The sequence below is a fragment of the Melospiza georgiana genome, chromosome 29 (genome assembly GCF_028018845.1).
Source record: "Melospiza georgiana isolate bMelGeo1 chromosome 29, bMelGeo1.pri, whole genome shotgun sequence".
In the NCBI taxonomy this organism is placed as follows: domain Eukaryota; kingdom Metazoa; phylum Chordata; class Aves; order Passeriformes; family Passerellidae; genus Melospiza; species Melospiza georgiana.
In genome coordinates, this window is record NC_080458.1 from 6,066,418 (window position 1) to 6,093,982 (window position 27,565).

A 27,565-nucleotide genomic window follows, 5' to 3' on the forward strand; every position below is an offset into this window, starting at 1 on the left:
TGGATGTCCCTGTCACCGCGGGGTCCCCATCCCGGGCTGTCCCCAGCTGTCACCGCAGGGTCCCCAGCATGGGGACAGGACAGGGTGTCCCTGTCACCGCGGGGTCCCCTCAGGCCGTGGGTGTCCCCAGCTGTCACCGCGGGGTCCCCTCAGGCCTCGGAGGCCGCCTGGGGTTTCAGCTGCGCCTTCTCCATGGCGGTGCCGTAGGGCCCCGAGCGCTTGAAGAACCCCAGCTGGGGGGCACAGGGACGGGGGGACGGGGGGTCAGGGGGACCCCGAAATGTCCCCAGCGCCACCCCGTGTCCCTGTGCCCGCCCTGAGCGTCCCCTGGCCTCGCTGTGTCCCCTCTGTCCCTCCCCAAAGCCCCCAGCGTGTCCCCAGTGCCCCCCAACGCCCCCCGTGCCCCCCGAGCTCCTCATGCCCGCCTTGTGGAGCCCCCAGCCCCCTGTGACCCCCCAAATCCCCCCCAGACCCCTTCAAATGCCCCCAGATCCCCCCAGCCCCACCTTGTAGAGCCCCCCCAGACCCCTTTGACCTCCCAAATCCCCCCCAGACCCCCTCAAGTGCCCCCAGATCCCCCCAGACTCCCTCACATCCCCCCAGAGTCCCCCCAAACGCCACCAGATCCCACCCAGATCCCCCAGCCCCACCTTGTAGAGCCCCCCCGACCCCTGTGACCCCCCAAATCCCCCCCAGACCCCCTCAAGTGCCCCCAAGCCCCCTTGTAGAGACTCCCCAGATCCCCCAAATCCCCTCCAGATCCCCCCAGCCCTGCCTTGTAGAGCCCCCCCAGACCCCTTTGACCCCTGTGACCCTCCCAAAACCCCCCTAGCCCCCCAAAATGCCCCCAGCCCCACCTTGCAGAGCCCCCCCAGACCCCTTTGACCCCTGTGACCCCCCCAGTCCCCCCCAAATCCCCCCGTTGCCCCCAGCCCCACCTTGTAGAGGCCGTAGCAGAGGAGGCCGAGCAGGAGCAGCCCCAGGAGCACGGCCAGGACCACCGCCCACACCGGGACCCCCCCGCCCGCCTCGGGCCGGGCCCGCGACAGCGCCGTCACCACCTGGGGACACCGGGGACATACAGTGTCACCCCCATGTCACCCACAGTGTCACATGGGGACACACAGTGCCACCCACAGTGTCACCCACAGTGTCACCCACAGTGCCACCTGCCTCAGGGCAGGAGCTCACCAGCGCTGCTGTCACCACCTGCCACCCCAGACCTCGGTGTCACCCACGGTGTCACCCCCAAACAGCCCCGTCCCCTCCATGTCCCCCGTGTCCCCAGTGTCCCCAGTGTCCCCAATGTCCTCAGTGTCCCCATGTCCCCTCAGTGTCCCCAATGTCCCCATGTCCCCAATGTCCCCAATGTCCCCATGTCCCCAGTGTCCCCAGTGTCCCCAGTGTCCCCAGTGTCACCTGCAGGCGGTGCCGGGGGTGGCTGTCCGGCCGCACTCTGTAGGGCAGCTGTGACACCCCCAATGTCCCCATGTCCCCAGTGTCCCCATGTCCCCTCAGTGTCCCCATGTCCCCCCCATGTCCCCAGTGTCCCCAGTGTCACCTGCAGGCGGTGCCGGGGGTGGCTGTCCGGCCGCACTCTGTAGGGCAGCTGTGACACCCCCAATGTCCCCATGTCCCCTCAGTGTCCCCAGTGTCCCCTCAGTGTCCCCAGTGTCCCCTCAGTGTCCCCCACGTCCCCAGTGTCCCCCGTGTCCCCAATGTCCCCTCAGTGTCCCCAGTGTCACCTGCAGGCGGTGCCGGGGGTGGCTGTCCGGCCGCACTCTGTAGGGCAGCTGTGACACCCCCAATGTCCCCATGTCCCCAATGTCCCCCCCATATCCCCAGTGTCCCCAATGTCCCCAATGTCCCCATGTCCCCAGTGTCCCCTCAGTGTCCCCAGTGTCCCCAATGTCCCCTCAGTGTCCCCAATGTCCCCAGTGTCCCCAGTGTCACCTGCAGGCGGTGCCGGGGGTGGCTGTCCGGCCGCACTCTGTAGGGCAGCTGTGACACCCCCAATGTCCCCATGTCCCCTCAGTGTCCCCAGTGTCCCCCATGTCCCCAGTGTCCCCAGTGTCCCCAGTGTCCCCCCAGTGTCCCCAGTGTCACCTGCAGGCGGTGCCGGGGGTGGCTGTCCGGCCGCACTCTGTAGGGCAGCTGTGACACCCCCAATGTTCCCAATGTCCCCTCAGTGTCCCCAGTGTCCCCAGTGTCCCCATGTCCCCCATGTCCCCAGTGTCCCCAATGTCCCCAGGGTCCCCAGTGTCACCTGCAGGCGGTGCCGGGGGTGGCTGTCCGGCCGCACTCTGTAGGGCAGCTGTGACACCCCCAATGTCCCCATGTCCCCCCCGTGTCCCCAGTGTCCCCAGTGTCACCTGCAGGCGGTGCCGGGGGTGGCTGTCCGGCCGCACTCTGTAGGGCAGCTGCAGCACGCGGAACTCGGCGTCACAGCGCAGGGACAGCGGCCACAGCTCCCGCTGGGACAGGGGACAGTGTGGGTGTCACGGGGACACGGGGGGGACAGTGTCGGTGTCACAGGGACACACGGGGACAGTGTCAGTGTCACAGGGACAGTGTCGGTGTCACAGGGACACACGGGGACAGTGTCGGTGTCACAGGGACACACAGGGACACAGAGGGACAGTGTCAGTGTCATGGGGACACACGGGGACACACAGGGGACACAGGGACAGTGTCGGTGCCACGGGGACACAGGGGACACACGGGGACCGTGTCGGTGTCACGGGGACACACGGGGACAGTGTCGGTGCCACAGGGACACACGGGGACACACAAGGGACACGGGGACACGGGGACACCACATAGGGGACATGGGGACAGTGTCGGTGTCACAGGGACACACAGGGACAGTGTCAGTGTCACAAGGACACACAGGGACAGTGTCGGTGCCACAGGAACACACGGGGACACACAAGGACACACAGGGACACAGGGGACACACAGGGGACACAGGGGACACGGGGACAGTGTCAGTGTCACAGGGACACACGGGGACAGTGTGAGTGTCACGGGGACACATGGGGACACACAGGGACACAGGGGACACAGAGGGGACACGGGGACAGTGTCAGTGTCACAGGGACACACAGGGACACAGACGGACAGTGTCAGTGTCACGGGGACACACAGGGGACACACAGGGGACACAGGGGACACAGGGACAGTGTGAGTGCCACAGGGACACATGGGACACACAGGGACACAGGGGACACACAGGGGACCGTGTCGGTGTCACGGGGACACACGGGGACAGTGTCAGTGTCACAGGGACACACAGGGACACAGACGGACAGTGTCAGTGTCACGGGGACACACAGGGGACACACAGGGGACACAGGGGACACAGGGACAGTGTGAGTGCCACAGGGACACACAGGGACACACAGGGACACACAGGGGACACAGGGGACACGGGGGACACGGGGACAGTGTCAGTGTCACAGGGACACATGGGGACACACAAGGACACACAGGGGACACGGGGACACACAGGGACAGTGTCAGTGCCATAGGGACACACAGGGGACACAGGGACAGTGTCAGTGTCACAGGGACACACGGGGACACACAGGGACACAGGGGACACACAGGGACACACGGGGACAGAGTCAGTGTCACAGGGACACACAGGGGACACGGGGACAGTGTCAGTGTCACGGGGACACGTGGGGACATTCCCCCAGTGCCAATGGGACACACAGGGCACACAGAGGGGACACGGGGGACAAAGGGGACATCCCGTCAGTGCCACACGGGGACACACGGGGGACACCCCAGGTCCCTGCATGGGGAATCCCGGGGGGTCCCGGGGGGTCCCAAGGTTCAGGACAGGTTCCGGGGGGCTCCCAGGGATTTTGGGGGGGTTCCCTGGGAATTTGGGGAGGGTCCCCGGACCCTGAGGGGCTCACGGTGGTCCCAGGCTGTTTTGGGGTCCCAGGGCTGTTTTAGGGTCCCGGGGGGGGGTTCGGAGGGGGGGTCCTGGGATGTTTTGGGGTCCCGGGGCGGTTCCAAGGCTGTGTGGGGGTCCCGGGGGGGCCCTGAGTGTTTTGGGGTCCCGGGGGGGTTTTGGGGTCTCACCTGTCGCGGGGGGGGGCTCCTGATGCGGAAGCCGAGGCGCAGGGTGACGCGCTGCTGCCGCTCCAGCGCCCCCGAGGGGCAGCTCAGCCGGAAACACTCGGCCTCGGGACACACCTGGGCACGGGGGTCACCGCGGGGCACCCCCAGAGTCACCGCGGGCCACCACGGGCCACCATGGGCCACCATGGGGCACCACGGCCACCCCCAGAGTCACCACGGGCCACCATGGCCACCCCCAGAGTCACCACGGGGCACCACAGATCACCATTGGTCACCCCCAGTCATCCCCCAGCCACCCCCGTGTCACCACGGGTCACCCCCCAGTCACCCCCAGGTCATCCCTGGTCACTACTGGTCATCCCCTGTCAGCCCTGGTCACCCTCAGTCGCCACTGGTCACTCCTGGGTCACCCCTGGTCACCCCTGGTCACCCCTGGTCACTCCTGGGTCACCCTTGGTCACCCCTGGTCACCCTTGGTCACTCCTGGGTCATCCTTGGGTCACCCTTGGTCACCCCTGGTCACCCCTGGTCACTCCTGGGTCACCCCTGGTCACCCTTGGTCACTCCTGGGTCATCCCTGGGTCACCCTTGGTCACCCCTGGTCACCCTTGGTCACTCCTGGGTCATCCTTGGGTCACCCCCTGGGTCACCCTTGGTCACTCCTGGGTCACCCCTGGGTCACCCTTGGGTCACCCCTGGTCACCCCTGGGTCATCCCTGGGTCACTCCTGGGTCATCCCTGGGTCACCCCTGGTCACTCTTGGTCACCCCTGGGTCACCCTTGGTCACTCTTGGTCACTCCTGGGTCATCCCTGGGTCACCCTTGGTCACCCTTGGTCACCCCTGGGTCACCCTTGGTCACTCCTGGTCACCACTGCTCACTCTTGGTCACTCTTGGTCACTCTTGGTCAGCCCCCCTGCCACCCCCCGGTGTCACCGCAGCGCCCCCGCCTTGGGGACACTCGGGACAGTCCCGTGGGCGTGGCAGGGGACAAGGGGACAGACAAGGGGACGGTGACACTCACCAGGCTGTCCCCAGTGTCCCCGGTGTCCCGGCGCTGCAGCACGTGGGGACCCGGGCCCTGCTCCCGCTCCTGCAATGGGGACAGGGGACAGTGCTGGGGACATGGGGACAGTGCTGGGGACATGGGGACAGGGCTGGGGACACGGGGACGGGGCAGGGGACACGGGGACAGGGCTGGGGACAGTGCCGGGGACACGGGGACAGCGCTGGGGACAGGGCTGGGGACACGGGGACAGCGCTGGGGACAGCCCTGTTCCAGCCACCCCCGGCACCTCCCGATGTCCCCAGTGCCACCCAGTGTCCCCAATGTCCCAAACATCCCCAGTGTCCCCAGTGTCTCCAGTGTCCCCAACGTCCCCAGTGCCCCTAAGTCTCCCCAATGTCCCCATTGTCCCCACCGTCCCTCGTGTCCCCATTGTCCCCAATGTCCCCATTACCCCCAATGTCCCCACTGTTCCCATTGTCCCCATTATCCCCATTGCCCTCCCTGCTCCTGTTGTCCCCATTACCCCCACTGTCCCCACTGTCCCTGTTGTCCCCGTTGCCCCCAATGTCCCCCCATTGTCCCCATTACCCCCACTGTCCCCCTGTCCCCATTACCCCCACTGTCCCCACTGTCCCTGTTGTCCCCGTTGCCCCCAATGTCCCCCCATTGTCCCCATTACCCCCATTACCCCCACTGTCCCCCCACCGTCCCCTGTCCCCAATGTCCCCATTATCCCCATTGCCCCCATTGTCCCCTCATTGTCCCCATTATCCCCCCATTGTCCCTGCTGTCCCCACTGTCCCCAATGTCCCCATTACCCCCCCGTCCCCAATGTCCCCACTGTCCCCAGTGTCCCCATTACCCACACCGTCCCCACCGTCCCCACCGTCCCCACTGTCCTCACCGTCCCCACTGTCCCCACTGTCCCCATTGTCCCCTCATTGTCCCCATTATCCCCCCATTGTCCCTGCTATCCCCACCGTCCCCACTGTCCCCAATGTCCCCATTACCCCCCGTCCCCAATGTCCCCACTGTCCCCAATGTCCCCATTACCCCCCGTCCCCACCGTCCCCAATGTCCCCATTACCCCCGCTGTCCCCACCGTCCCCGCTGTCCCCAGCAGCCCGAGGGGGTCGCTGCCGTGGCTGGCCGTGCAGTTGTGCAGCCCCTCGTGGCCGGTGACGTAGAGCAGGGGGTGGCCGCGGTGGCCCAGGGGACAGCTGAGCTCCAGCGTGCCCTGGCTGATGGCGCCGGGACCCTCGTTCACCACCTGGGGACACGGGGAGACACAGGAGGGGACACGGGGTCAGGACATGGGGACACGGGGACCCCCGGGGCAATGGGACCCTCGTTCACCACCTGGGGACACGGGAACATGGGGTCAGGACATGGGGACACGGGGTTTAGGACATGGGGACACGGGGGGACACAGGGTCAGGACATGGGGACACGGGGTGGGGACACCCCCGGGGCAATGGGACCCTCGTTCACCACCTGGGGACACGGGGGGACACAGGAGGGGACATGGGGTCAGGACATGGGGGGACATGGAGGGACACAGGAAGGGACATGGGGACACGGGATGGGGACAAGGGGACCCCCAGGGCTCGGGGATGGTGGGACAGCCCCAATTTGGGGACATGGGGACCCGCGGGTGAGGGACCGGGGATCACAGCGTTTGGGACATCAGGACACCCAGGGTTGGGGACATCAGGACTCCCAAGTTGGGGACATTGTGACGCCAGGGTTGGGGACACAGAGACCCTGGGATTAGGGATATAGGGACCCCAGGGCTGGGGACATTGTGACCCCAGGGTTGGGGACACAGAGACCCCGGGTTTGGTGACACTGTGACCCAGGGTTGGGGACACAGAGACCCCGGGTTTGGGGACACAGAGCCCCGGGTTTGGTGACACTGTGACCCAGGGTTGGGGACATTGTGACCCCCAGGTTGGGGACACAGAGCCCCGGGTTGGGGACAGGCGTGTCCCCACCTCGTAGACGTGCTCCACGGGTGGCCCCAGGTCCTGCAGCCGCTGGGGGGGGTCGGGCCCCCACCCCCCCTCGGGGATGGTGACAACGTCGGGCCGGGACACCCTGAGGGGACACCGGGGGGGACAGCGCTGTGTGTCACCTCTGTGTCCCCTCCGTGTCCCCTCCGTGTCCCCTCTGTGTCCTCTGGGTCACCCAACCCACGGTGGACAAGGAGGGGACACTCAGAGCCTTGGGAAGGTCTCAGGTGCCCTCGTGTCCCCTGCGTGTCCCCTGCGTGTCCCCAGGCTGTCCCCATGTCCCCTGTTGATGTCCCCACTGTCACTCACCCCAGCACGGACACTCTGGCTGTCCCTGTCAGTGTCCCCAGGCTGTCCCCAATGTCCCCACTGTCACTCACCCCAGCACAGACACCCTCATTGCCTGGTGTCCCCAGTGTCCCCAGTGTGTCCCCAGTGTGTCCCCAGTGTCCCCTGTTGGTGTCACTCACCCCAGCAAGGACACCCTCGTTGTCCCCATGTCCCCAGTGTCCCCTGGCTGTCCCCAGTGTCCCCAGTGTCCCCTGTTGGTGTCACTCACCCCAGCACGGACACCCTTGTTGTCCCCAGTGTCCCCAGTGTCACTCACGCCAGCAAGGACACCCTCGTTGTCCCCATGTCCCCAGTGTGTCCCCAGTGTCCCCAGTGTCCCCAATGTCCCCAGTGTCCCCTGTTGGTGTCACTCACCCCAGCATGGACACCCTCATTGCCTGGTGTCCCCACTGTCCCCAATGTCCCCATGCTGTCCCCATCATTGTCACTCACCCCAGCACGGACACCCTCGTTGTCCCCATGTCCCCAGTGTCCCCTGGCTGTCCCCAGTGTCCCCAGTGTCCCCTGTTGGTGTCACTCACCCCAGCACGGACACCCTTGTTGTCCCCAGTGTCCCCAATGTCCCCAGTGTCACTCACGCCAGCAAGGACACCCTCGTTGTCCCCATGTCCCCAGTGTGTCCCCAGTGTGCCCTGGCTGTCCCTAGTGTGTCCCCAGTGTCCCCATCATTGTCACTCACCCCAGCAAGGACACCCTCGTTGTCCCCATGTCCCCAATGTCCCCAGTGTCCCCAGTGTCACTCACCCCAGCACGGACACCCTCGTTGCCTGGTGTCCCCAGTGTGTCCCCAATGTCCCCAGTGTCCCCACTGTCCCCATCATTGTCACTCACCCCAGCACGGACACCCTCGTTGTCCCCAGTGTCCCCAGTGTGTCCCCAATGTCCCCAATGTCCCCAGTGTCACTCACCCCAGCACGGACACCCTCGTTGCCTGGTGTCCCCAGTGTGTCCCCAGTGTCCCCACTGTCCCCATCATTGTCACTCACCCCAGCACGGACACCCTCGTGGCCGCCCTCACGGCCAGCGCCACCGGCACCACGGCGCTCTGCGAGTTGTTGGCGTTCTTGCTGCGGGGGGGCAGGGGGGGGGTCACGGCCCGGACCCCTCCCCCAGGGACCCCCGACCCCTTTGGGGACCCCCGACCCCTTTGGGGACCCCCCCAGGGACCCCTGACCCCCTTTGGGGACCCCCGACCCCTTTAGGGACACCCCAGGGACCCCCGACCTCCATTAGGGACCCCAACCCCTTTGGGGACCCCCCCAGGGACCCCCGACCCCTTTAGGGACCCCCGACCCCTATTAGGGACCCCAACCCCTTTAGGGACACCCCTGGGACCCCCGCCCAATTTAGGGACACCCCCAGAGACCCCCCCCCACCCCCCCCCACAATTTGGGGACACCCCCAGGGTCACGAAATCCCCCCCCAAAAACCTCTGACAGGGACTCCCCTCACTCCGGGTGCCCCCCCCAGCTCCTGGGACCCCCCCTTGGCTCCCCAAATTGGGGGTGCCACCCCCCCTGTGACCCCCCTAAAATGGGGGTGCTGGGACCTCTGACCCCACCCCCACCCCAAACCCCAAAACTGGAGGTGCCGGGACCCCCCTGATCCCCTCAAAATGGGGGTACCGCTCCCCCCGTGCTCCCACCCCGAGTTTGGGGTGCCCCACTGTGCCCCTCATTTTGGGGAGTTGAGGAGCCCCCCATTTCGGGGTGCCGCCATTTCGGGATGCCCCCCAGTTCGGGGTGCCCCCATTTTGGTGTGCCCCCCATTTCAGGGTGCCCCCATTTCGGGATGCCCGCAATTTTGGGGTGCCGCCATTTTAGGATGCCCCCAATTTTGGTGTGCCCCCATTTCGGGCTGCCCCCAATTTCGGGGTGCTCCCCATTTTAGGGAGCCCCCATTTCGGGGTGCCGCCATTTTGGGGTGCCGCCATTTCGGGGTGCCCCCATTTCAGGGTGCCCCCATTTCAGGATGCCCCCAATTTCGGGGTGCCCCCCATTTCGGGGCGCCCCCATTTCAGGATGCCTCCCATTTTGGTGTGCCCCCATTTCGGGGTGCCGCCATTTCAGGGTGCCCCCATTTTGGTGTGCCCCCATTTTGGGGTGCCCCCATTTCGGGGTGTCCCCATTTTGGGGTGCCGCCATTTTGGGGTGCCGCCATTTTGGGGTGCCGCCATTTTGGGGTGCCCCCCATTTCGGGATGCCCCCATTTCGGGGTACCCCCATTTTGGGATGCCCCCCATTGCCATTTCGGGCTGCCCCCATTTCGGGGTACCCCCATTTCGGGGTGCCCCCATTTCGGGGTGCCGCCATTTTGGGATGCCCCCCATTTTAGGGGTGCCCCCATTTTGGGGTGCCCCCATTTCGGGGTGCCGCCATTTTGGGGTGCTCCCATTTCAGAATGCCCCCAATTTCGGGGTGCCCCCCATTTCGGGGTGCCCCCATTTTGGGATGCCCCCAATTTTGGGGCGCCCCCAATTTCAGGATGCCCCCCATTTCAGGATGCCCCCATTTCGGGGTGCCCCCATTTCAGGATGCCCCCCATTTCGGGGCGCCCCCATTTTGGGATGCCCCCCATTGCCATTTCGGGCTGCCCCCCAATTTCGGGGTCCCCCCATTTCGGGGCGCCCCCTGCCCCACCTGCGGATCTGCAGCTCGAAGCGGACGCTGCTGCTGTTGTCGCTCAGGTGGGGGAGGGTGAAACGCAGCCCCCCCCAAATCTGTGGGGGGGGAGGGGGGGGGGGTTGGTCAGCCGGGACCCCCCCCCCAAAACCCCCATAACCCCCCCATAACCCCCCGGAGCCCCCCAAAATCTCCCAAATCCCCTCAAGATCCACCCAGACTGCCCTGAACCCCCCAAATCCCCCCCAAACCCTCACAAATCCCCCCCAAAAGCCCCTCCGGACCCCCCAGACCCCCACAAAACCCAAATCCCCCCCAAGCTCCTCCAGGACCCCCCCAAAACTCCCCAAAATCCCCCCAAACCCCCCCAAAACTCCCCAAAACCCCCCCAAAACCTGCAGAGACCCCCCCAAACCCCCCTAAAACCCTCCCAAAGATCCCCCAAAACCCCCCTAAAACCCTCCCAAAGACCCCCCAAAATACCCCCAAAACCCCCACAAATCCCCCAAACTCTCCCCCAGACCCCCCAAATCCCACTCCAGACCCCCCCAGACCCCCCAAAGCCCCCAGACCCCCCCTAAAACCCCCCCAGAGAGCCCCACCAAAGCCCCCCAGACCTCCCCAAATCCCCCTCCCAAACCCTCACAAACGCCCCCCAAAAACGCCCCAAAAACCCATCCAGACCCCCCCAAAACCCCCCCAAATCCCTCTCCAGACCCCCCTAGATGCCCCAAAGCCCCCCCAAAGCCCCCAGACCCCCCATAAAACCCCTCCCAAAGCCCCCCCAGACCTCCCCAAATCCCCCCAAACCCTCACAAACGCCCCCCCAGAAACCCCTCCGGACCCCCCCCAAATCCCCCAAAACCCCCCCAGATCCCCCTCCAGACCCCCCCAGCCCCCCCCCCGAAGCCCCCAGCCCCACTCACGCTGGCCCCCGCCTTCATGGGGTTGCCCAGGTCGCAGACCAGGGGGCTCGAGCCGTTGCCCCCCCCCAGCTCGCAGCTCAGGGCAGAGAAATTCTGGGGAGGGGGACAGAGAGGAATTGGGGGGGGGGGGGGGGTCAGGGGTGGTGAGTGACCCCCCCCCGGACCCCCAATTCACCACTCCCCTATATCCCCGGACCACCCAAGCCCCCCCAAAATGCCCTCCCCTCAATATCTATGGCCCCCTCCCCACCCTTGGGGTGCCACCCCTGAGCCCCCAAAGCCCCCCAAGCCCCCAGACCCAAATGCCTGAACCCCCTCCCCACCCTCGGGGCGCCCCCCTGACACCCCAAGCCCCCCAAGCCCCCTCCTCCCAATACCTGTGACCCCCTGCCCACCTTCGGAGTGCCCCTCCAAACCCCCCCAAACCCCCAGACCCCAATATCTGCAGCCCCCTCCCCACCTTCGGAGTGCGCCCCCAGCCCCTCCAAACCCCCTCAAACCCCTGCAAACCCCCAGACCCCAATACCCGCAGCCCCCTCCCCATCTCCAGTGTGCCCCCCCAGCCCCTCCAAACCCCCCAAACCCCTCCAAACCCCCACCCTCAAATGCCTGCAGCCCCCTCCTCACCCTCGGGGTGCCCCCCAGCCCCTCCAAACCCCCCCAAACCCCCCCAAACTGACACCCCCCAATACCCACAGCCCCCTCCCCACCTTCACAGTGCCTCCCCAGCCCCTCCAAACCCCCCCAAACCCCCTCCAAACCCCCAGACCCCAATACCAGCAGCCCCCTGCCCACCCCTGGGTGCCCCCCGGTGCCCCCCGGTGCCCCCTCACCCCGTGGGGCCGCAGCACCCCCGAGTAGAGCGCGCCCGGGGGGGGGCGCAGGTGCAGCTCGGCCTCGTAGGCGCCGCCCTCGCCCACGTTGCGCGCCAGGAACGTCACATTGAGGGGGTTCCTGTCCCCCAGGAACACGGCCCGGCGGTCCCTGGGGACATTGGGGACATCATTGGGGACATTGGGAACATTGGGGACATCCTAATCCACCCCCAGGAACGTCACATTGAGGGGGTTCCTGTCCCCCAGGAACACGGCCCGGCGGTCCCTGGGGACATCATTGGGGACATTGGGGACATTGGGGACATCATTGGGGACATTGGGGACATTGGGGACATCCTAAACCACCCCCAGGAATGTCACATTGAGGGGGTTCCTGTCCCCCAGGAACACGGCCCCGCGGTCCCTGGGGACATTGGGGACATTGGGGACATTGGGGACATCACCAGGGACACCCCCAGGAACGTCACATTGAGGGGGTTCCTGTCCCCCAGGAACACGGCCCGGCGGTCCCTGGGGACATCAGGGACATCATTGGGGACATCATTGGGGACATTGGGGACATCCCTGGGGACATGAACAGGGACATCCCCATAGCCCCCCAGGAGCAGCGCCCAGTGGTCCCTGGGGACATCATCGGGGACATTGGGGACATCACCAGGGACATTCACAGAGACCCCCAGGGCCAGCCTGGGCACAGCCACCCCTTCCTGGTCCCGCTGTGTCCCCCCAGTGTCCCCCCAGTGTCCCTCCGTGTCCCCACCCGTGTCCCCAGGGTCCCCCTTACGCGCTGGCCTCGAGCTGCAGGTCGGGCACACAGACGTTGTCCTCACAGTCCAGCTGGATGTGGGCCTGGGGACACGGGGACAGCGCGGGGACATCAGGGACAGCGTGGGGACAGCGGGGACATCAGAGGGGTGATGGCACAGTGGAAACGTGGGACATTGGGGTGATGGGGACATTGGGGACATTGGGGTGATGGGAGACATGGGGGACACAGGCACGTTGGGTGGCACAGGGTGACACACAGGGTGACACAGGGTGACACAGGGTGACACACAGGTGACACACAGGTGACACACAGGTGCCATACCTTGGCCTCGAGGTGCGTGCGCGTGGCCGGGGACAGCAGTGGGGACAGCAGGGTGACACAGGTGACACACAGGATGACACACAGGGTGACACACAGGGTGACACACAGGTGACACACGGGTGACACACGGGTGACACACAGGTGACACAGGGTGACACAGGGTGACACACAGGGTGACACACAGGTGACACACAGGTGACACACAGGTGCCATACCTTGGCCTCGAGGTGCGTGCGCGTGGCCGGGGACAGCAGTGGGGACAGTGGGGACACACAGGGTGACACAGGTGACACACAGGTGACACACAGGTGACACACAGGTGACGTACCTTGGCCTCGAGGCGCGTGCGCGTGGCCGGGGACAGCAGCGGGGACAGTCCCGGCGGGGGAGGGGACACGGCCGGGTCCAGGGCCAGGCTCAGCGACACCGGGATGGGCGACAGCTTGTCCCGGAACTCGGACTCGTTCTGGGGACATTGGGGACATTGGGGACACCGTGGGGACATTGGGGACACCATGGGGACAGGGGGGCACCATGGAGACACCGGGATGGGCGACAGCTTGTCCCGGAACTCGGACTCGTTCTGGGGACATTGGGGACACCATGGGGACATTGGGGACACCATGGGGACAGCTTGTCCCGGAACTCGGACTCATTCTGGGGACAATGGGGACATTGGGGACACCATGGGGACATTGGGGACATCATGGGGACACCATGGGGACACCGGGATGGGCGACAGCTTGTCCCGGAACTCGGACTCGTTCTGGGGACATTGGGGACATTGCGGACACCATGGGGACATTGGGGACATTGGGGACACCGGGGACATTGGGGACACCATGGGGACAGCTTGTCCCGGAGCTTGGACTCGTTCTGGGGACATTGGGGACACCGTGGGGACATTGGGGACATTGGGGACACCATGGGGACAGGGGGACACTATGGGGACACCGGGATGGGCGACAGCTTGTCCCGGAACTCGGACTCGTTCTGGGGACATTGGGGACATTGGGGACACCGTGGGGACATTGGGCACACCATGGGGACACCATGGGGACATTGGGGACACCATGGGGACACCGGGATGAGGGACAGCTTGTCCTGGAACTCGGACTCGTTCTGGGGACATTGGGGACATTGGGGACATTGGGGACACCATGGGGACACCGGGATGGGGGACAGCTTGTCCCAGAACTCGGCTTCGTTCTTGGGACATTGGGGACACCATGGGGACACCATGGGGACATTGGGGACATTGGGGACACCATGGGGACACCAGGGACCCTGGGGGGACAGGGAGGTGACACAAGGGACCCAGAGGTGACAAAGGGGCCACCCAGAGTGACACGGGGGTGACACGAGGGGTCCTAGGGCGGTTTTGGGATATTTTGGGCTGTTTGGGGTTTTGGGGCAGTTTTTGAGGTATTTTGGGGCAGTTTTGGGGCAGATTTTGGGGCAGTTTTTGGGATAATTTTGGGCAGTTTTTGGGGCAGTTTTTGGGATAATTTTGGGCAGATTTTGGGGCAGTTTTTGGGATAATTTTGGGCAGTTTTTGGGGCAGTTTTGGGGCAGATTTTGGGGCAGTTTTGGGGCAGTTTTGGGGGTATTTTGGGGCAGTTTTGGGGCAGATTTTGGGGCAGTTTTCGGGATAATTTTGGGCAGTTTTTGGGGCAGTTTTGGGGCAGTTTTTGGGGTATTTTTGGGCTATTTTGGGGCAGTTTTTGGGGTATTTTGGGGCAGTTTTTGGGGTATTTTGGGGCAGTTTTTGGGGCAGTTTTGGGGCAGTTTTGGGGCAGTTTTTGGGGTATTTTGGGGCAGTTTTGGGGCAGATTTTGGGGCAGTTTTCGGGATAATTTTGGGCAGTTTTTGGGGCAGTTTTGGGGCAGTTTTGGGGTATTTTTGGGGCAGTTTTGGGGGTATTTTTGGGCTATTTTGGGGCAGTTTTTGGGGCAGTTTTGGGGTATTTTTGAGGCAGTTTTCGGGGCAGTTTTGGGCTATTTTTGGGGCAGTTTTGGGGGTATTTTTGCGCAGTTTTCGTGCAGTTTTGGGGGTGCCGGGGCCCCCCTTACCCTGAGGAACACGGGCAGCGTGCGGCAGCGCGGGCTCCCCCCGTTGGGCACCTCCAGGCTCAGGTTCCGCGTGGGGGAGGGGGGCGCCCCCCCCGCGCCCCCCCCCAGGAACAGCGCCCGCCGCGCCCCCCCCGGCCGGGCCCCGTCCACGCTCAGCTCCAGCGCCAGCCCTGGGGACAGCGAGGGGACACAATGGGGACACAATGGGGACACAATGGGGACACTTCAGGGACACGGCAGGCACTGCCCTGGTGTCCCCGTCCTGTCCCCACGGCTGCTGTGCCACCCTTGGGGACACCGCAGGGACACAGGGGCACGACCACCGGGGTGTCCCCTGGGGTGTCCCCATTTGTCCCCTCCATTGTCCCCATGCTGCGATGTCCCCTTTGTTCTCTCCATGTCCCCCGTCCCCCCACCATTGTCCCTCCCTTGTCCCCCCCAGCGTCCCCTCCCCTGTCCCCCCCAGTGTCCCCCATGTCCCCTCACCGATGGGCCCGGGCAGGTGACGTCCGGAGGCGTTGAGGCAGAAGGTGACATTGATGCTGGGAGGGGACACACAGGGGTGGCACCGTGTGTCCCCTCAGTGTCCCCTCCGTGTCCCCTCAGTGTCCCCTCAGTGTCCCCCTCCCGGACACCCAATGACCCAGCAGTGTCCCCAGTTCCCCCCGCAGTGTCCCCAGTGCCCTGTCCCCGTGTCCCTGGGAACCCCCAGTGTCCCCTCCCAGTGTCCCCTCCCAGTGTCCCCATGTCTTCTCCACTGTCCCCGCCCTGTCCTCAGCTGTCCCTGGTGTCCCCCTGTTGTCCCTGTAGTGTCCCCTCTCTGTCCCCTCTCTCTGTCCCCTGCTGTCCCCCTGCTGTCCTCACAGTGTCCCTGCAGCGTCCCCCACTGTCCCCTTGCTGTCCCCACCCTGTCCCCTCTCTATCCCCTCCCTGTCCCCTCCCTGTCCCCCTGTCACCCACCAGGACACGTGGTGGCCGCTGGCCAGGGCGCAGCCGCGCTCCTCGGGGTTGAACATGGAGGGGACGATGGCCAGGGTGGCGCTGGCGTGGACAATGGGGCGGCCCCTGGGGGGGACAGGTGACAATGGGGACATTGGGGACATTGGGGACATTGGGGACATTGGGGACATTGGGGACATTGGGGACAATGGGGGCAATGGGGACAATGGGGACATTGGGGACATTGGGGACATTGGGGACACTCACCTGTAAACCACGGCCGCGTCCGCCCCAAAGGCACCAACCAGGAGATCTGTGGGGACAGGGGGGTCACCGGGGGGACACGGGGACACAGGGGGACATTGGGGACACAGGGGGACACTGGGGAGCAGGGGGACATTGGGGAGCAGGGGGACATTGGGGGGACATGGGGACAGGGATGGGGACCCAGGGGGGGTCACTGAGAATGGGGACGGGGCCAAGGGGGAGTGACACAGGGGATGGCAGAAGGTTACAGGGGATGACAGAGGTGACACAGGGGTGACACAGAGGTGACACACAGGTGACGCAGGTGTCCCTGTCCCTCACCCGGGTACCCGTTGTGTGGGGGTGACACAGGGGTGCCACAGGGGTGACACACAGGTGACACAGAGGTGCCACAGGGGTGCCACACGGGTGTCCCCGTCCCTCACCCGGGTACCCGTTGTGTGGGGGTGACACAGGGGTAACACAGGGGTGACACAGAGGTGACACAGGGGTGACACAGGGGTGACAGGGGTGACAGGGGTGCCACAGGGTGTCCCCGTCCCTCACCCGGGTACCCGTTGTGTGGGGGTGACACAGGGGTGCCACAGGGGTGACACACAGGTGACACAGAGGTGCCACAGGGGTGCCACACGGGTGTCCCCGTCCCTCACCCGGGTACCCGTTGTGTGGGGGTGAGAGGGGTGACACAGGGGTGACACAGGGGTGACACACGGGTGACACAGGGGTGACACAGGGATGACAGGGATTACACAGGGGTGACACACGGGTGACACACAGGTGACACAGGGGTGACACAGGGGTGACACAGGGGTGACACAGGTGACACACGGGTGACACAGGGGTGCCACACGGGTGTCCCCGTCCCTCACCCGGGTACCCGTTGTGTGGGGGTGACACAGGGGTGACACAGGGGTGACACAGGGGTGACACAGGGATGACACAGGGGTGACACAGGTGACACACGGGTGACACAGGGGTGCCACACGGGTGTCCCCGTCCCTCACCCGGGTACCCGTTGCCGTCCAGGTCGCTGTCCCCGCGCAGCGCGGCCCCGAAGAAGTCGGGCTGGCCCCGGGGCGCGCCCGTTCCCCGCAGCACCTGCGCGGGCCGGGGCCGCAGCCCCGCGCCCCCCCCCCCGGAAGATGAACACGAGCCCCCGGCGCCCCTCGGCCCCCAGCGGGGCCCCCACGGCCACGTCTGCGCACGGGGAGGGGGGGGTCAGTGAGGGGAGCACCCCCAAAACCCGCCCGGAGCCCCAGAGACCCCCCCATAACCCCCCCCGTGCCCCCCCATAAACCCCCTGTAAATCCCCCCATAAACCCCCTGTAAATCCCCCCATAAACCCCCCGTAAATCCCCCCACAAACCCCCCGTAAATCCCCCCATAACCCCCCGTGCCCCCCCACAAACCCCCCGTAAATCCCCCCGGTTTCCCCTCATAACTCCCCCACTAAACCCCTCCATAACCGCCCCATAACCCCCCCCAATTCCCTGTTTCCCCCCCTTTGTCTCCCCGGTACCGTTGTATCTGTCCCGGTCCCGTTCCCCTCCCGGTACCCCTACGGTCCCGGTCCCATTGCCCCCCCACCCCGGTCCCGGTGCCCCCCCCGTTCCGGTACCGTTGTATCCGTCCCGGTCCAGGTCCCCCCCAGTACCATTGTAGCCCTCCCCGTTCCCGGTATCATTGTATCCGTCCCGGTCCCGTTCCCGGTACCATTGTAGCCCCCCCCCCGGTCCCGGTACCGTTGTAGCCCCCCCCGTTCCCGGTACCGTTGTATCCGTCCCGCTCCCGTTTCCCCCCCGTTCCCGCGTTCCCGGTCCCATTGCCCCCCCCCCCCCCCCGTTCCCGGTACCGTTGTATCCGTCCCGGTCCCGTTCCCCCCCCCCGTTCTCGGTCCCATTGCCCGCCCCCCGGTGCCGGTACCGTTGTATCCGTCCCGGTCCCGATCCCGTTCCCCCCCGTTCCCGGTCCCATTGCCCCCCCCCCCCCCCGGTCCCGGTATCATTGTATCCGTCCCGGTCCCGTTCCCGGTACCATTGTAGCCCCCCCCCGTTCCCGGTCCCATTGCCCCCCCCCCGGCCCCGGTACCGTTGTATCCGTCCCGGTCCAGGTCCCTGTTACCCCCCCGTTCCCGGTCCCATTGCCCCCCCCCGTTCCCGGTCCCATTGCCCCCCCCCCCGGTGCCGGTACCGTTGTATCCGTCCCGGTCCCGTTCCCGGTACCATTGTAGCCCCCCCCCCGTTCCCGGTCCCATTGCCCCCCCCCCGTTCCCGGTCCCGTTTCCCCCCCCCGTTCCCGGTACCGTTGTATCCGTCCCGGTCCAGGTCGCCGAGCGCGGCGATGGCGCTGCCGAAGCGCCCGAACTCGTGCGTGCCGGTGAGGGCGGCGGGGGCGGCGGGCGGGGCGCCCCCCCCCCGCTGCAGGTACAGGTACACGCGGCCCAGCTCCCGCGCCCCCCCCCGCGGCGCCGTTGGTACGGGCCATGAACAGCGGGGCCCCCACCAGCAGGTCCGTGAGTCTGGGGGGGCACGGGGGGGGCACACGGTGAGTTTGGGGGGGTCACTGAGCCATTTGGGGGGGCACACGGTGAGTTTGGGGGGTCACTGAGTCATTTGGGGGGGGGCACACAGTGAGTTTGGGGGGGTCACTGAGCCATTGGGGGGGGGCACACAGTGAGTTTGGGGGTCACTGAGCCATTGGGGGGGTCACTGAGTCATTTGGGGGGGGGGACAAGAGTGAGTTTGGGGGTACAGAGAGAGCTGGGGGGGCCCCCACCAGCAGGTCCGTGAGTCTGGGGGGGCACGGGGGGGGACAAGAGTGAGTTTGGGGGGGGCACTGAGCCATTGGGGGAGAACGGGGGGGTACAGGGTGAGTTGAGGGGGGTCACTGAGCCATTGGGGGGGGGCACACAGTGAGTTTGGGGGTCACTGAGTCATTTGGGGGGGGCACACGGTGAGTTTTGGGGGTACAGAGAGAGCTTGGGGGGCCCCCACCAGCAGGTCCGTGAGTCTGGGGGGGGTCACTGAGCCATTTAAGGGGGGGCACGGGCTGAGTTTCGGGGTGCACTGAGCACTTTTGGGGGGCCCCCCGAGTGACTTTTGGGGATGAGGGAGGGGGCACAGAGCAATTTTGGGGGGCACGGAGCCATTTGAGGGGTCCCAGGGGTGTCCTGGGGGTGTCCTGGGGGTTTTCAGGGGTCCCGGGGGGTCTCAGGGGGGTCTCGGGGGGTCCCGGGGGTCCCTCACCCATCGTTGTTGACATCGGTGGCGGCCACGGCGTAACCAAAGTACGAGGCCATCTGGGGGGGGGGGAGGGGGGGAGGGGACAAAACGGGGTGAGGAGGGGCCAGAACGACCCCCCCCAACCCCCCCCCCCAAATTCCGTGTGTCCCCCACACCCCTCCGTGGGGACCCCACACCCCATTTTAGAGCCCCCCCCCCCCATTTGAAACCCCCTTCCCCCCTCCCTGGGTGTCCCCCCCCTCCCCACCTCGGGTCCCTTTTGGGTCCCCCAAATCCCCCCAGAATCCCCCCAAAAAAAACCCCAGAATCCCCCAGGACCACCCAGACCCCCCCCAGGACCCCCCCAGGACCCCCCAAGACCCCCAAATCCCCCCCAGACCCCCCAAGACCCTCACCTGCTCCCCCGAGAAGTTGTACAGGGGCTTCATGTTGGTGCCATTGAGGATGGTGACCTGGGGACACCGAGGGGACACCGAGGGGACACTGAGCCAGCAGGGGGGGGGGGACACGGGCACTGTGACCCCCCCCCAGTGTCCCCCCAATGTCCCCTTTGTGTCCCCCCCGTGTCCCCTCTTACGTAGCCGTAGGTGAGGTTGCCCTTGGGGACGCCGGCCACGAAGTCTGTGGGGACAAAGGGACAAAGAAGGGACACCGTCAGGTGTGGCCGGGGGTGGCCGTGTCACCCTCGCGCGTCACCCGCTGTCACCCACCTTGCGTGGTGTCACCGCTGAACTCCCCGACTGTCACCGAGTAACCTGGGGGGGGACAGAGAGAGAGAGAGAGTGTCACCTGCGTGTCACCTGCGTGTCACCCATGTGGCTGTCCCCAATGTCCCTCAATGTCCCCCGTGTCCCCCAGGTGTCCCCAGTGTCCCCAAGTGTCACCCATGTAGCTGTCGTCGTGGCTGGGCTCCGCCTGCTGCGTCTGGAGCTGTCCCTGTGTCCCCGTGCCGCCCATGTCCCCAATGTCCCCAATGTCCCCATGTCCCCAATGTCCCCAGTGTCCCCAATGTGTCCCCAATGTCCCCAAGTGTCACCCATGTAGCTGTCGTCGTGGCTGGGCTCCGCCTGGCGCGTCTGGAGCTGTCCCTGTGTCCCCGTGTCCCCAATGTCCCCATGTCCTCAGTGTCCCTGTGCCCCCCAGTGTCCCCAATGTCCCCATGTCCTCAGTGTCCCCGTGCCCCCCATGCCCCCCATGTCCCCAATGTCCCCAATGTCCCCAGTGTCCCCAAGTGTCACCCATGTAGCTGTCGTCGTGGCTGGGCTCCGCCTGGCGCGTCTGGAGCTGTCCCTGTGTCCCTGTGTCCCCAATGTCCCCATGTCCCCAGTGTCCCCAATGTCCCTATATCCCCCAGCTGTCCCCAGCTGTCCCCAGTGTCCCCAGTGTCCCCAAGTGTCACCCATGTAGCTGTCGTCGTGGCTGGGCTCCGCCTGGCGCGTCTGGAGCTGTCCCTGTGTCCCTGTGTCCCCATGTCCCCCAATGTCCCCATGTCCCCCAGCTGTCCCCAATGTCCCCAGTGTCCCCAATGTCCCCAAGTGTCACCCATGTAGCTGTCGTCGTGGCTGGGCTCCGCCTGCCGCGTCTGGAGCTGTCCCGGCACCTCCTGGATCAGGTACTCGGGGAAGTTCCCGGCCGTGATCTGCTCCTGGGTGGCCGACATCACCTGCCCTGGGGACAGGGGACACCTCAGCACGGCTGGGGACACTGGGGACACTGGGGACACTGGGGACAATGGGGACAGGGACACTGGGGACAGGGACACTGCCCAGGGACACATCACACCGACATCACCTGCCCTGGGGACAGGGGACACCTCAGCACGGCTGGGGACACTGCCCGGGGACACTGGGGACAATGGGGACACTGGGGACAATGGGGACAATGGGGACACTGCCTGGGGACAATGGGGACACTGGGGACAATGGGGACACTGCCCGGGGACAGGGGACACCTCAGCACCATTGGGGACAGGGACAGGGAACACAGGCAGGGGACAGGGAGGGGACCGGGGACAGGGCGGGCAGTGGGGACACACAGGGGGGAGTGGGGGACAAGCAGGGGACAGGGGGACACCCAGGGGACACACAGGGGACAGTGGGGACACCCAGGGGATGGGGGGGACACCCAGGGGACAATGGGGACACCCAGGGGACACCCAGGGGACACCCAGGGGGCACACAGGGGACAGTGGGGACACCCGGGGGACAGCCCAGCTGGGGCGGGGGTCTCACCTTGCCAGAAGTAGCTGCCGGGCCCCCCCAGGAGCACCCGCCCGGTCTGCAGAGACAGCGGGAGCCCCCCTCAGCGGGGCTGGACCCCCAAAACCCCCCCAAAACCAACACAGGACCCCCCCTCAGCGGGGCTGGACCCCCAAAACCCCCCCAAAACCACCACAGGACCCCCCCTCAGCAGGGCTGGACCCCCAAAACCCCCCCAAAACCAACACAGGACCCCCCCCTCAGCGGGGCTGGACCCCCAAAACCCCCCCGAGATCCCCCCTGAACCCCCCCAAACCCCCCAATCCCCGAACACCCCATGAACCCCCCCTGGACCCCTCCAAATCCACCCGGGACCCCCCAAAAACCCCAACCCCCCCATGAATCCCCCATGAACCCCTCCAAAGCCACCTGGGACCCCCCGTGAAGCCCAAAAAAATCCCCCAGGACCCCCCCAAACCCCACAGGAACACCCCAAACTCCCCCCAGGACCCCCCGAAAAACCCCAACCTGAACCAGGAGCCCCCCCAACCCCCCAGAACCACCCCAAAACTCCCCAGAACCACACCAAAAGCCCCCCAAAATCCCCCCCAGGACCCCCAAACTCCTCCCAGGACCCCCCCAAAAACCCCAACCTGAACCAGGACCCCCCCCCCAAAACCCCCCAGTACCACCCCAAAACCCCCCCAAAATCCCCCCAAGCCCCCCAGAACCACCCCAAACCCCCCCAAAATCCCTCCCAGGACCCCCAAAACTCCCCCCAGGACCCCCCAAAAAGCCCCAACCTGAACCAGGACCCCCCCCAAAACCCCCCCAAAATCCCCCCCAGGACCCCCAGGACCCCCCTAAAAACCCCAACCTGAACCAGGAGCCTCCCAAAAACCCCAAGAACCACCCCAAAACCCCCCCAAAATCCCCCCCCAAGACCCCCCAAACTCCTCCCAGAAGCCCCCAAAAAACCCCAACCTGAACCAGGAGCCCCCCAAAACCCCCCAGAACCACCCCAAAACCCCCCCAAAATCCCCCCAAGCCCCCCAGAACCACCCCAAAACCCCCCAAAATCCCCCCCAGGACCCCCAAACTCCCCCCAGGACCCCCCTAAAAACCCCAACTTGAACGAGGAGCCCCCCCAAAATCCCCCCAGGACCCCCAGGACCCCCCCAAAAACCCCAACCTGAACCAGGACCCCCCAAAAACCCCCCAGAACCACCCCAAACCTCCCCAAAATCCCTCCCAGGACCCCCCAAAAACCCCCAACCTGAACCAGGAGCCCCCCAAAACCCCCCCAGGACCCCCCAAACCCCCCCAGGACCCCCCGAAAAAACCCCAACCTGAACCAGGAGCCCCCCAAAACCCCCCCAGGACCCCCCAAAACCCCCCCAGGACCCCCCCGGTCGCACCTGTGTGAAGTCGGCGCTGAAGCCCCCCTGGCAGTAGCCCTGCCCGGCTGCCGAGTTCAGGTCTGGGGGGACACGGGGGGGGTCAGGGGGTCCCGGGGGGGTCCCGGGGGGCTCTGGGGGTGTCACCCCCTCCCCAAGGAGCAGGCAGGGCTTGGGGGAACCCAGGGGGTCTGGGGGACACAGAGCTCTGGGGGTTTTGGGGGGTTTTTTGGGGGGGTTTTGGGGGTTTTGGGGCAGTCTTGGGGCACTTTTGGGGTCCCACCTGAGCGGCAGGAAGGACTGAGGGTGTTGGAAGGCTTTTTGGGGTGGTTTTGGGGGGATTTTGGGGAATTTTGGGATGTTTTGGGAGTCCCACCTGAGCGGCAGGAAGGACTGGGGGTCCTGGAAGGATTTTTGGGGGGGTTTTTGGGGGGTGGTTTTGGGGGTTTTTGGGGCAGTTTTGGGTCCCACCTGAGCGGCAGGGATGACGGGGGGTTTTGGGGTGGTTTTGGGGTGTTTTTGGGGTGTTTTTGGGGTGGTTTTGGGGGGGTTTTGGGGCAGTTTGGGGTCCCACCTGAGCGGCAGGGATGACAGGGGGTTTTGGGGTGTTTTTGGGGTGGTTTTGGGGTTGTTTTGGGGTGGTTTTGGGGTGTTTTTGGGGTGTTTTTGGGGTGGTTTTGGGGTGTTTTTGGGGCAGTTTTGGGTCCCACCTGAGCGGCAGGGATGACGGGGGTTTTTGGGGTGGTTTTGGGGGTTTTTGGGGTGGTTTTGGGGGGGTTTTGGGGCAGTTTTGGGTCCCACCTGAGCGGCAGGGATGACAGGGGGTTTTGGGGTGTTTTTGGGGTGTTTTGGGGTGGTTTTGGGGTGTTTTTGGGGTGTTTTTGGGGCAGTTTTGGGTCCCACCTGAGCGGCAGGGATGACGGGGGTTTTTGGGGTGGTTTTGGGGGTTTTTGGGGTGGTTTTGGGGGGGTTTTGGGGCAGTTTGGGGTCCCACCTGAGCGGCAGGGATGACAGGGGGTTTTGGGGTTGTTTTGGGGTGGTTTTGGGGTGTTTTTGGGGTGTTTTTGGGGCAGTTTTGGGTCCCACCTGAGCGGCAGGGATGACAGGGGGTTTTGGGGTGGTTTTGGGGTGGTTTTGGGGTGGTTTTGGGGGCAGTTTGGGGTCCCACCTGAGCGGCAGGGATGACGGGGGGTTTTGGGGTGTTTTTGGGGTGTTTTTGGGGTGTTTTTGGGGTGTTTTGGGGGTTTTTTGGGGCAGTTTTGGGTCCCACCTGAGTGGCAGGGATGACAGGGGGTTTTGGGGTGTTTTTGGGGTGTTTTTGGGGTGGTTTTGGGGTGTTTTTGGGGTGTTTTGGGGGTTTTTTGGGGCAGTTTTGGGTCCCACCTGAGTGGCAGGGATGACAGGGGGTTTTGGGGTGTTTTTGGGGTGTTTTTGGGGTGGTTTTGGGGTGTTTTTGGGGTGTTTTGGGGGTTTTTTGGGGCAGTTTTGGGTCCCACCTGAGCGGCAGGGCGCGTACTCCACGAACTTGGAGAAGTTGCCCAGGGACAGGAAGCAGGAGCCCACCGGCTCCCGCGCCCCCCCCCTCCTCCTTGGGGGGGCTCCAGCTGTACAGGGGGGCGCACGCCTAGGGGGGAGGGCACAGAGGGCACCGCTGGGTCACCGCACGGCGTGCCCGGTGTGCCCCGGTGTGCCCAGCGCTGTCCCCAGTGTCACCGCACCAGGATGGAGCCATTACGGGCCCAGTGTCCCCCCAACGTCCCCTCAATGTCCCCATACCAGGATGGAGCCGTTGTGTGCCCTCATGGTGTCCCCAGTGTCCCCCCAATGTCCCCAATGTCCCCATACCAGGATGGATCCATTGTGGGCCCTCACGGTGGCCCCGAACCACTGCAGGGATTTGAACTCCACGGGCTCGGCGCCGTCGCTGCTGTTGCCCCCAAAGTCGTGGGTGCGGGTCCCTGGGGGGGGCACAGGGGTCAGGGGACCCCCAGGGACCCCCCCAGCCACCCCCACCCCCCATTGTGCCCCCCAAAACCCCCCCCCCCCATCCCCAGGTTGATCATTAACGGAGCCAAGGCCATCGGGGGGTGGGGACAGCGACAGGGGACGGTGACACGGTGACACGGTGACACGGTGACACCAAGCTGCCCGGATGGGTCCTGGGGATCTCTGGGTGCCACCGCTGTGGCTCTGTCCCCTGGGGGTGTCCCCAGCCCTGTCCCCACATGCCAGACCCCCCCTCTTTGTCCCCATTCCTGTCCCCCACCCACGGCCTGGGACCGTCCCTGTTCCTGGGGTTTGTCCCTGTCCCCATACCCTGGGGGTCCTGTCCCTGTCCCTGTCCCCATTCCTGGGGCTTTGTCCCTGTCCCTGTCCCCATGCCCTGGGAGTTTGGTCCTGTCCCTGTCCCCATTCCTGGGGCTCCTGTCCCTGTCCCTGTCCCCATTCCTGGGGCTCCTGTCCCTGTCCCTGTCCCCATCCTCACTCCTGAGTGGAGCTGTCCCTGTCCCCATTCCCTGGGGGTCCGGTCCCCTCCACGTGTCCCCCCCATTCCAGGTGTGTCTCATTCCCCCCTCCGCGTCCCCCCAAGTCCCCCCCGTGTCCCCGGTGGTGTCCCCAGGTGTCCCCGGTGTCCCCGGTGCCCCACCCGTGTCCCCGGTGGTGTCCCCGTGTCCCCGGTGTCCCCTCACCGATGTGGTCGAAGTCGATGGGGGCGCAGGCGCCGCCCTGGGGGGGCCAGGGGCAGTGGAACACGGCGCCCCCCTGGGTCACGTTGGGCTGGCTCGTGTTGGCCTTGGGGGCGCCCACCAGGACGCTGACACTGGGGGGGACACGGGGGGGGGGGGGTGGGTGGTGACACCGCGGGGACACCGCGCTTGTCACCCGCGGGGCGCGGTGCCTGGGTCACCCCCCAGATGTTCCGGACCCCCCAGATGTTCGGAACCCCCCAGATGTTCGGGTCCCCCCCGGATGTTCGGGTCCCCCCCCAGATGTTCGGGACCCCCCCCAGATGTTCGGGTCCCCCCCCCGGATGTTCGGGTCCCCCCCCAGATGTTCGGGACCCCCCGAGCCCCCCCCAGAGCCCCCCGGGGGCAGCTCCCGGCTCCGGTTACAGGAAACGCTCCGGGCCCGGGGCGCGGGGGCCCGGGAACCCCCGGCGGGGCCGGCGCGGGGGGGACACCGGGGAACACCGGGGGGACACCGGGGGGACACGGGGGGACACGGGGGGACCGGGGCTCGGCCCCGCTGGGACCCCCCGGACGGGCCGGACCCTCCCGGTTCCCGTTGCCGGCCCCGCTTCCTGCCTCCCATTCCCGGCTCCCGTCTCGGTTCCGATTCCGGTGTCCCATTCCCGTCCCCGTTCCCGCCCCGCTCCCCGGCTCCCTCTGCCCCGTCCCGCTCCCGGTCACGCTTTCGGTCCCGGTTCGCACTTCCCGTTCCCGTTCCCGCCGCCCCCGCCCGTTCCCGTTGGCCCTTCCCATTCCCGGTGCCGCTGTCCCGTTCCCGTTATCCCGCTCCGGGGCCGGCCCTCCGAGCCCCGCCCCGCCCCGCGGCCGCTCCCCGTCCCACCGGGGCCGCTCCCGCTCCCGGTGCCCGGTTCCCGTCCCTCTCCCGGCCCCGTCCCTCGCTCCCTCCGTCCCTCGGTCCGTCCGTTCCCGTCCCCGCCGCCCCCGCCCCGTCCCGTCCCGGTTCCCCGTGGGCGCTCCCGGTTCCCGGCGCCGTTCCCGTCCCGGCGGTGCCGCTCCCGGTTCCCGGTTCCCCGCTCGGTTCCCGGCGCGGTTCCCGGTACCTGCGGGGCTCGGGCAGGTAAAAGTCCAGCGCGAAGCCGAAGAAGGAGCCGGGGGCCCCGCGGAACACCACGGGCCGCGACGCCTCCAGGTTGAAGGCGGCGACCGGCGGGAGCAGCAGCGGCAGCAGCAGCGGCAGCGGCACCGGGAGCGGCACCGGCAGCGCCACGCGGGGCCCGCAGCGGCGGCGGGGCCGGGCCGGGGCCGGGGCCGGGGCCATGGCGCTCGGGGCTGCCCGGGCTCGGCGCTGCTCCCGCTCCGAGTCCCCTCGGAAAGTGCCCGGGGGGGGCCCGGGGCCGCCCCGCCCCGCCGTGACTCACCGGGGAGGAGCCTGAGCCCCGCCGGGCACCGGCACCGGCACCGGGCACACCGCGGGGAGCGGGACACGATGGGGACAAGGGACGGGAGGGACAGGGGCACCCCGGGGGGAGCGGGGCGGAGCGGGGACAGAGGGGACAGCGGGCACGGGGACAGCCCGGGGACACCGGGACAACCTGGAGACACCGGGACAGAAAGGGCAGGGACATCCCGGGGACACCGGGACAGAAAGGGCAGGGACACCCCGGGGACACCGGGACACCCTGGGACAGCCCGGGGCCATGGGGACATCAGGGAATGGGACACCCCGGGGACACCGGGACAGAAAGGGCAGGGACACCCCAGGGACACCGGGACACTCCAAGGACACCGGGACAGAAAGGGCAGGGATACCCCGGGGACAC

The 27,565-nt window shown here is 66.3% G+C and overlaps 1 protein-coding gene across 1 annotated transcript; it reads right to left on the reverse strand.

Moving 5' to 3' along the window:
- Positions 1-27,063, reverse strand: ITGA5 (integrin subunit alpha 5). Its single transcript, XM_058042022.1, is given in 33 exon segments — positions 1-233; positions 939-1,061; positions 2,373-2,474; positions 4,096-4,209; positions 5,120-5,188; positions 6,207-6,374; positions 7,099-7,201; positions 8,454-8,534; positions 10,107-10,186; positions 11,015-11,107; positions 11,848-11,998; positions 12,635-12,699; positions 13,269-13,406; positions 15,013-15,182; positions 15,499-15,554; positions 15,973-16,077; positions 16,219-16,264; positions 17,223-17,355; positions 17,357-17,415; positions 18,521-18,683; positions 18,685-18,736; positions 19,464-19,516; positions 19,856-19,912; positions 20,038-20,081; positions 20,171-20,215; positions 21,003-21,128; positions 21,692-21,737; positions 23,077-23,138; positions 24,552-24,630; positions 24,632-24,679; positions 24,901-25,013; positions 25,746-25,876; positions 26,846-27,063. Coding segments are annotated over 33 exon segments (3,177 nt in total). The 3' UTR covers positions 1-149.
- Positions 27,064-27,565: the final 502 nt, after the last annotated feature.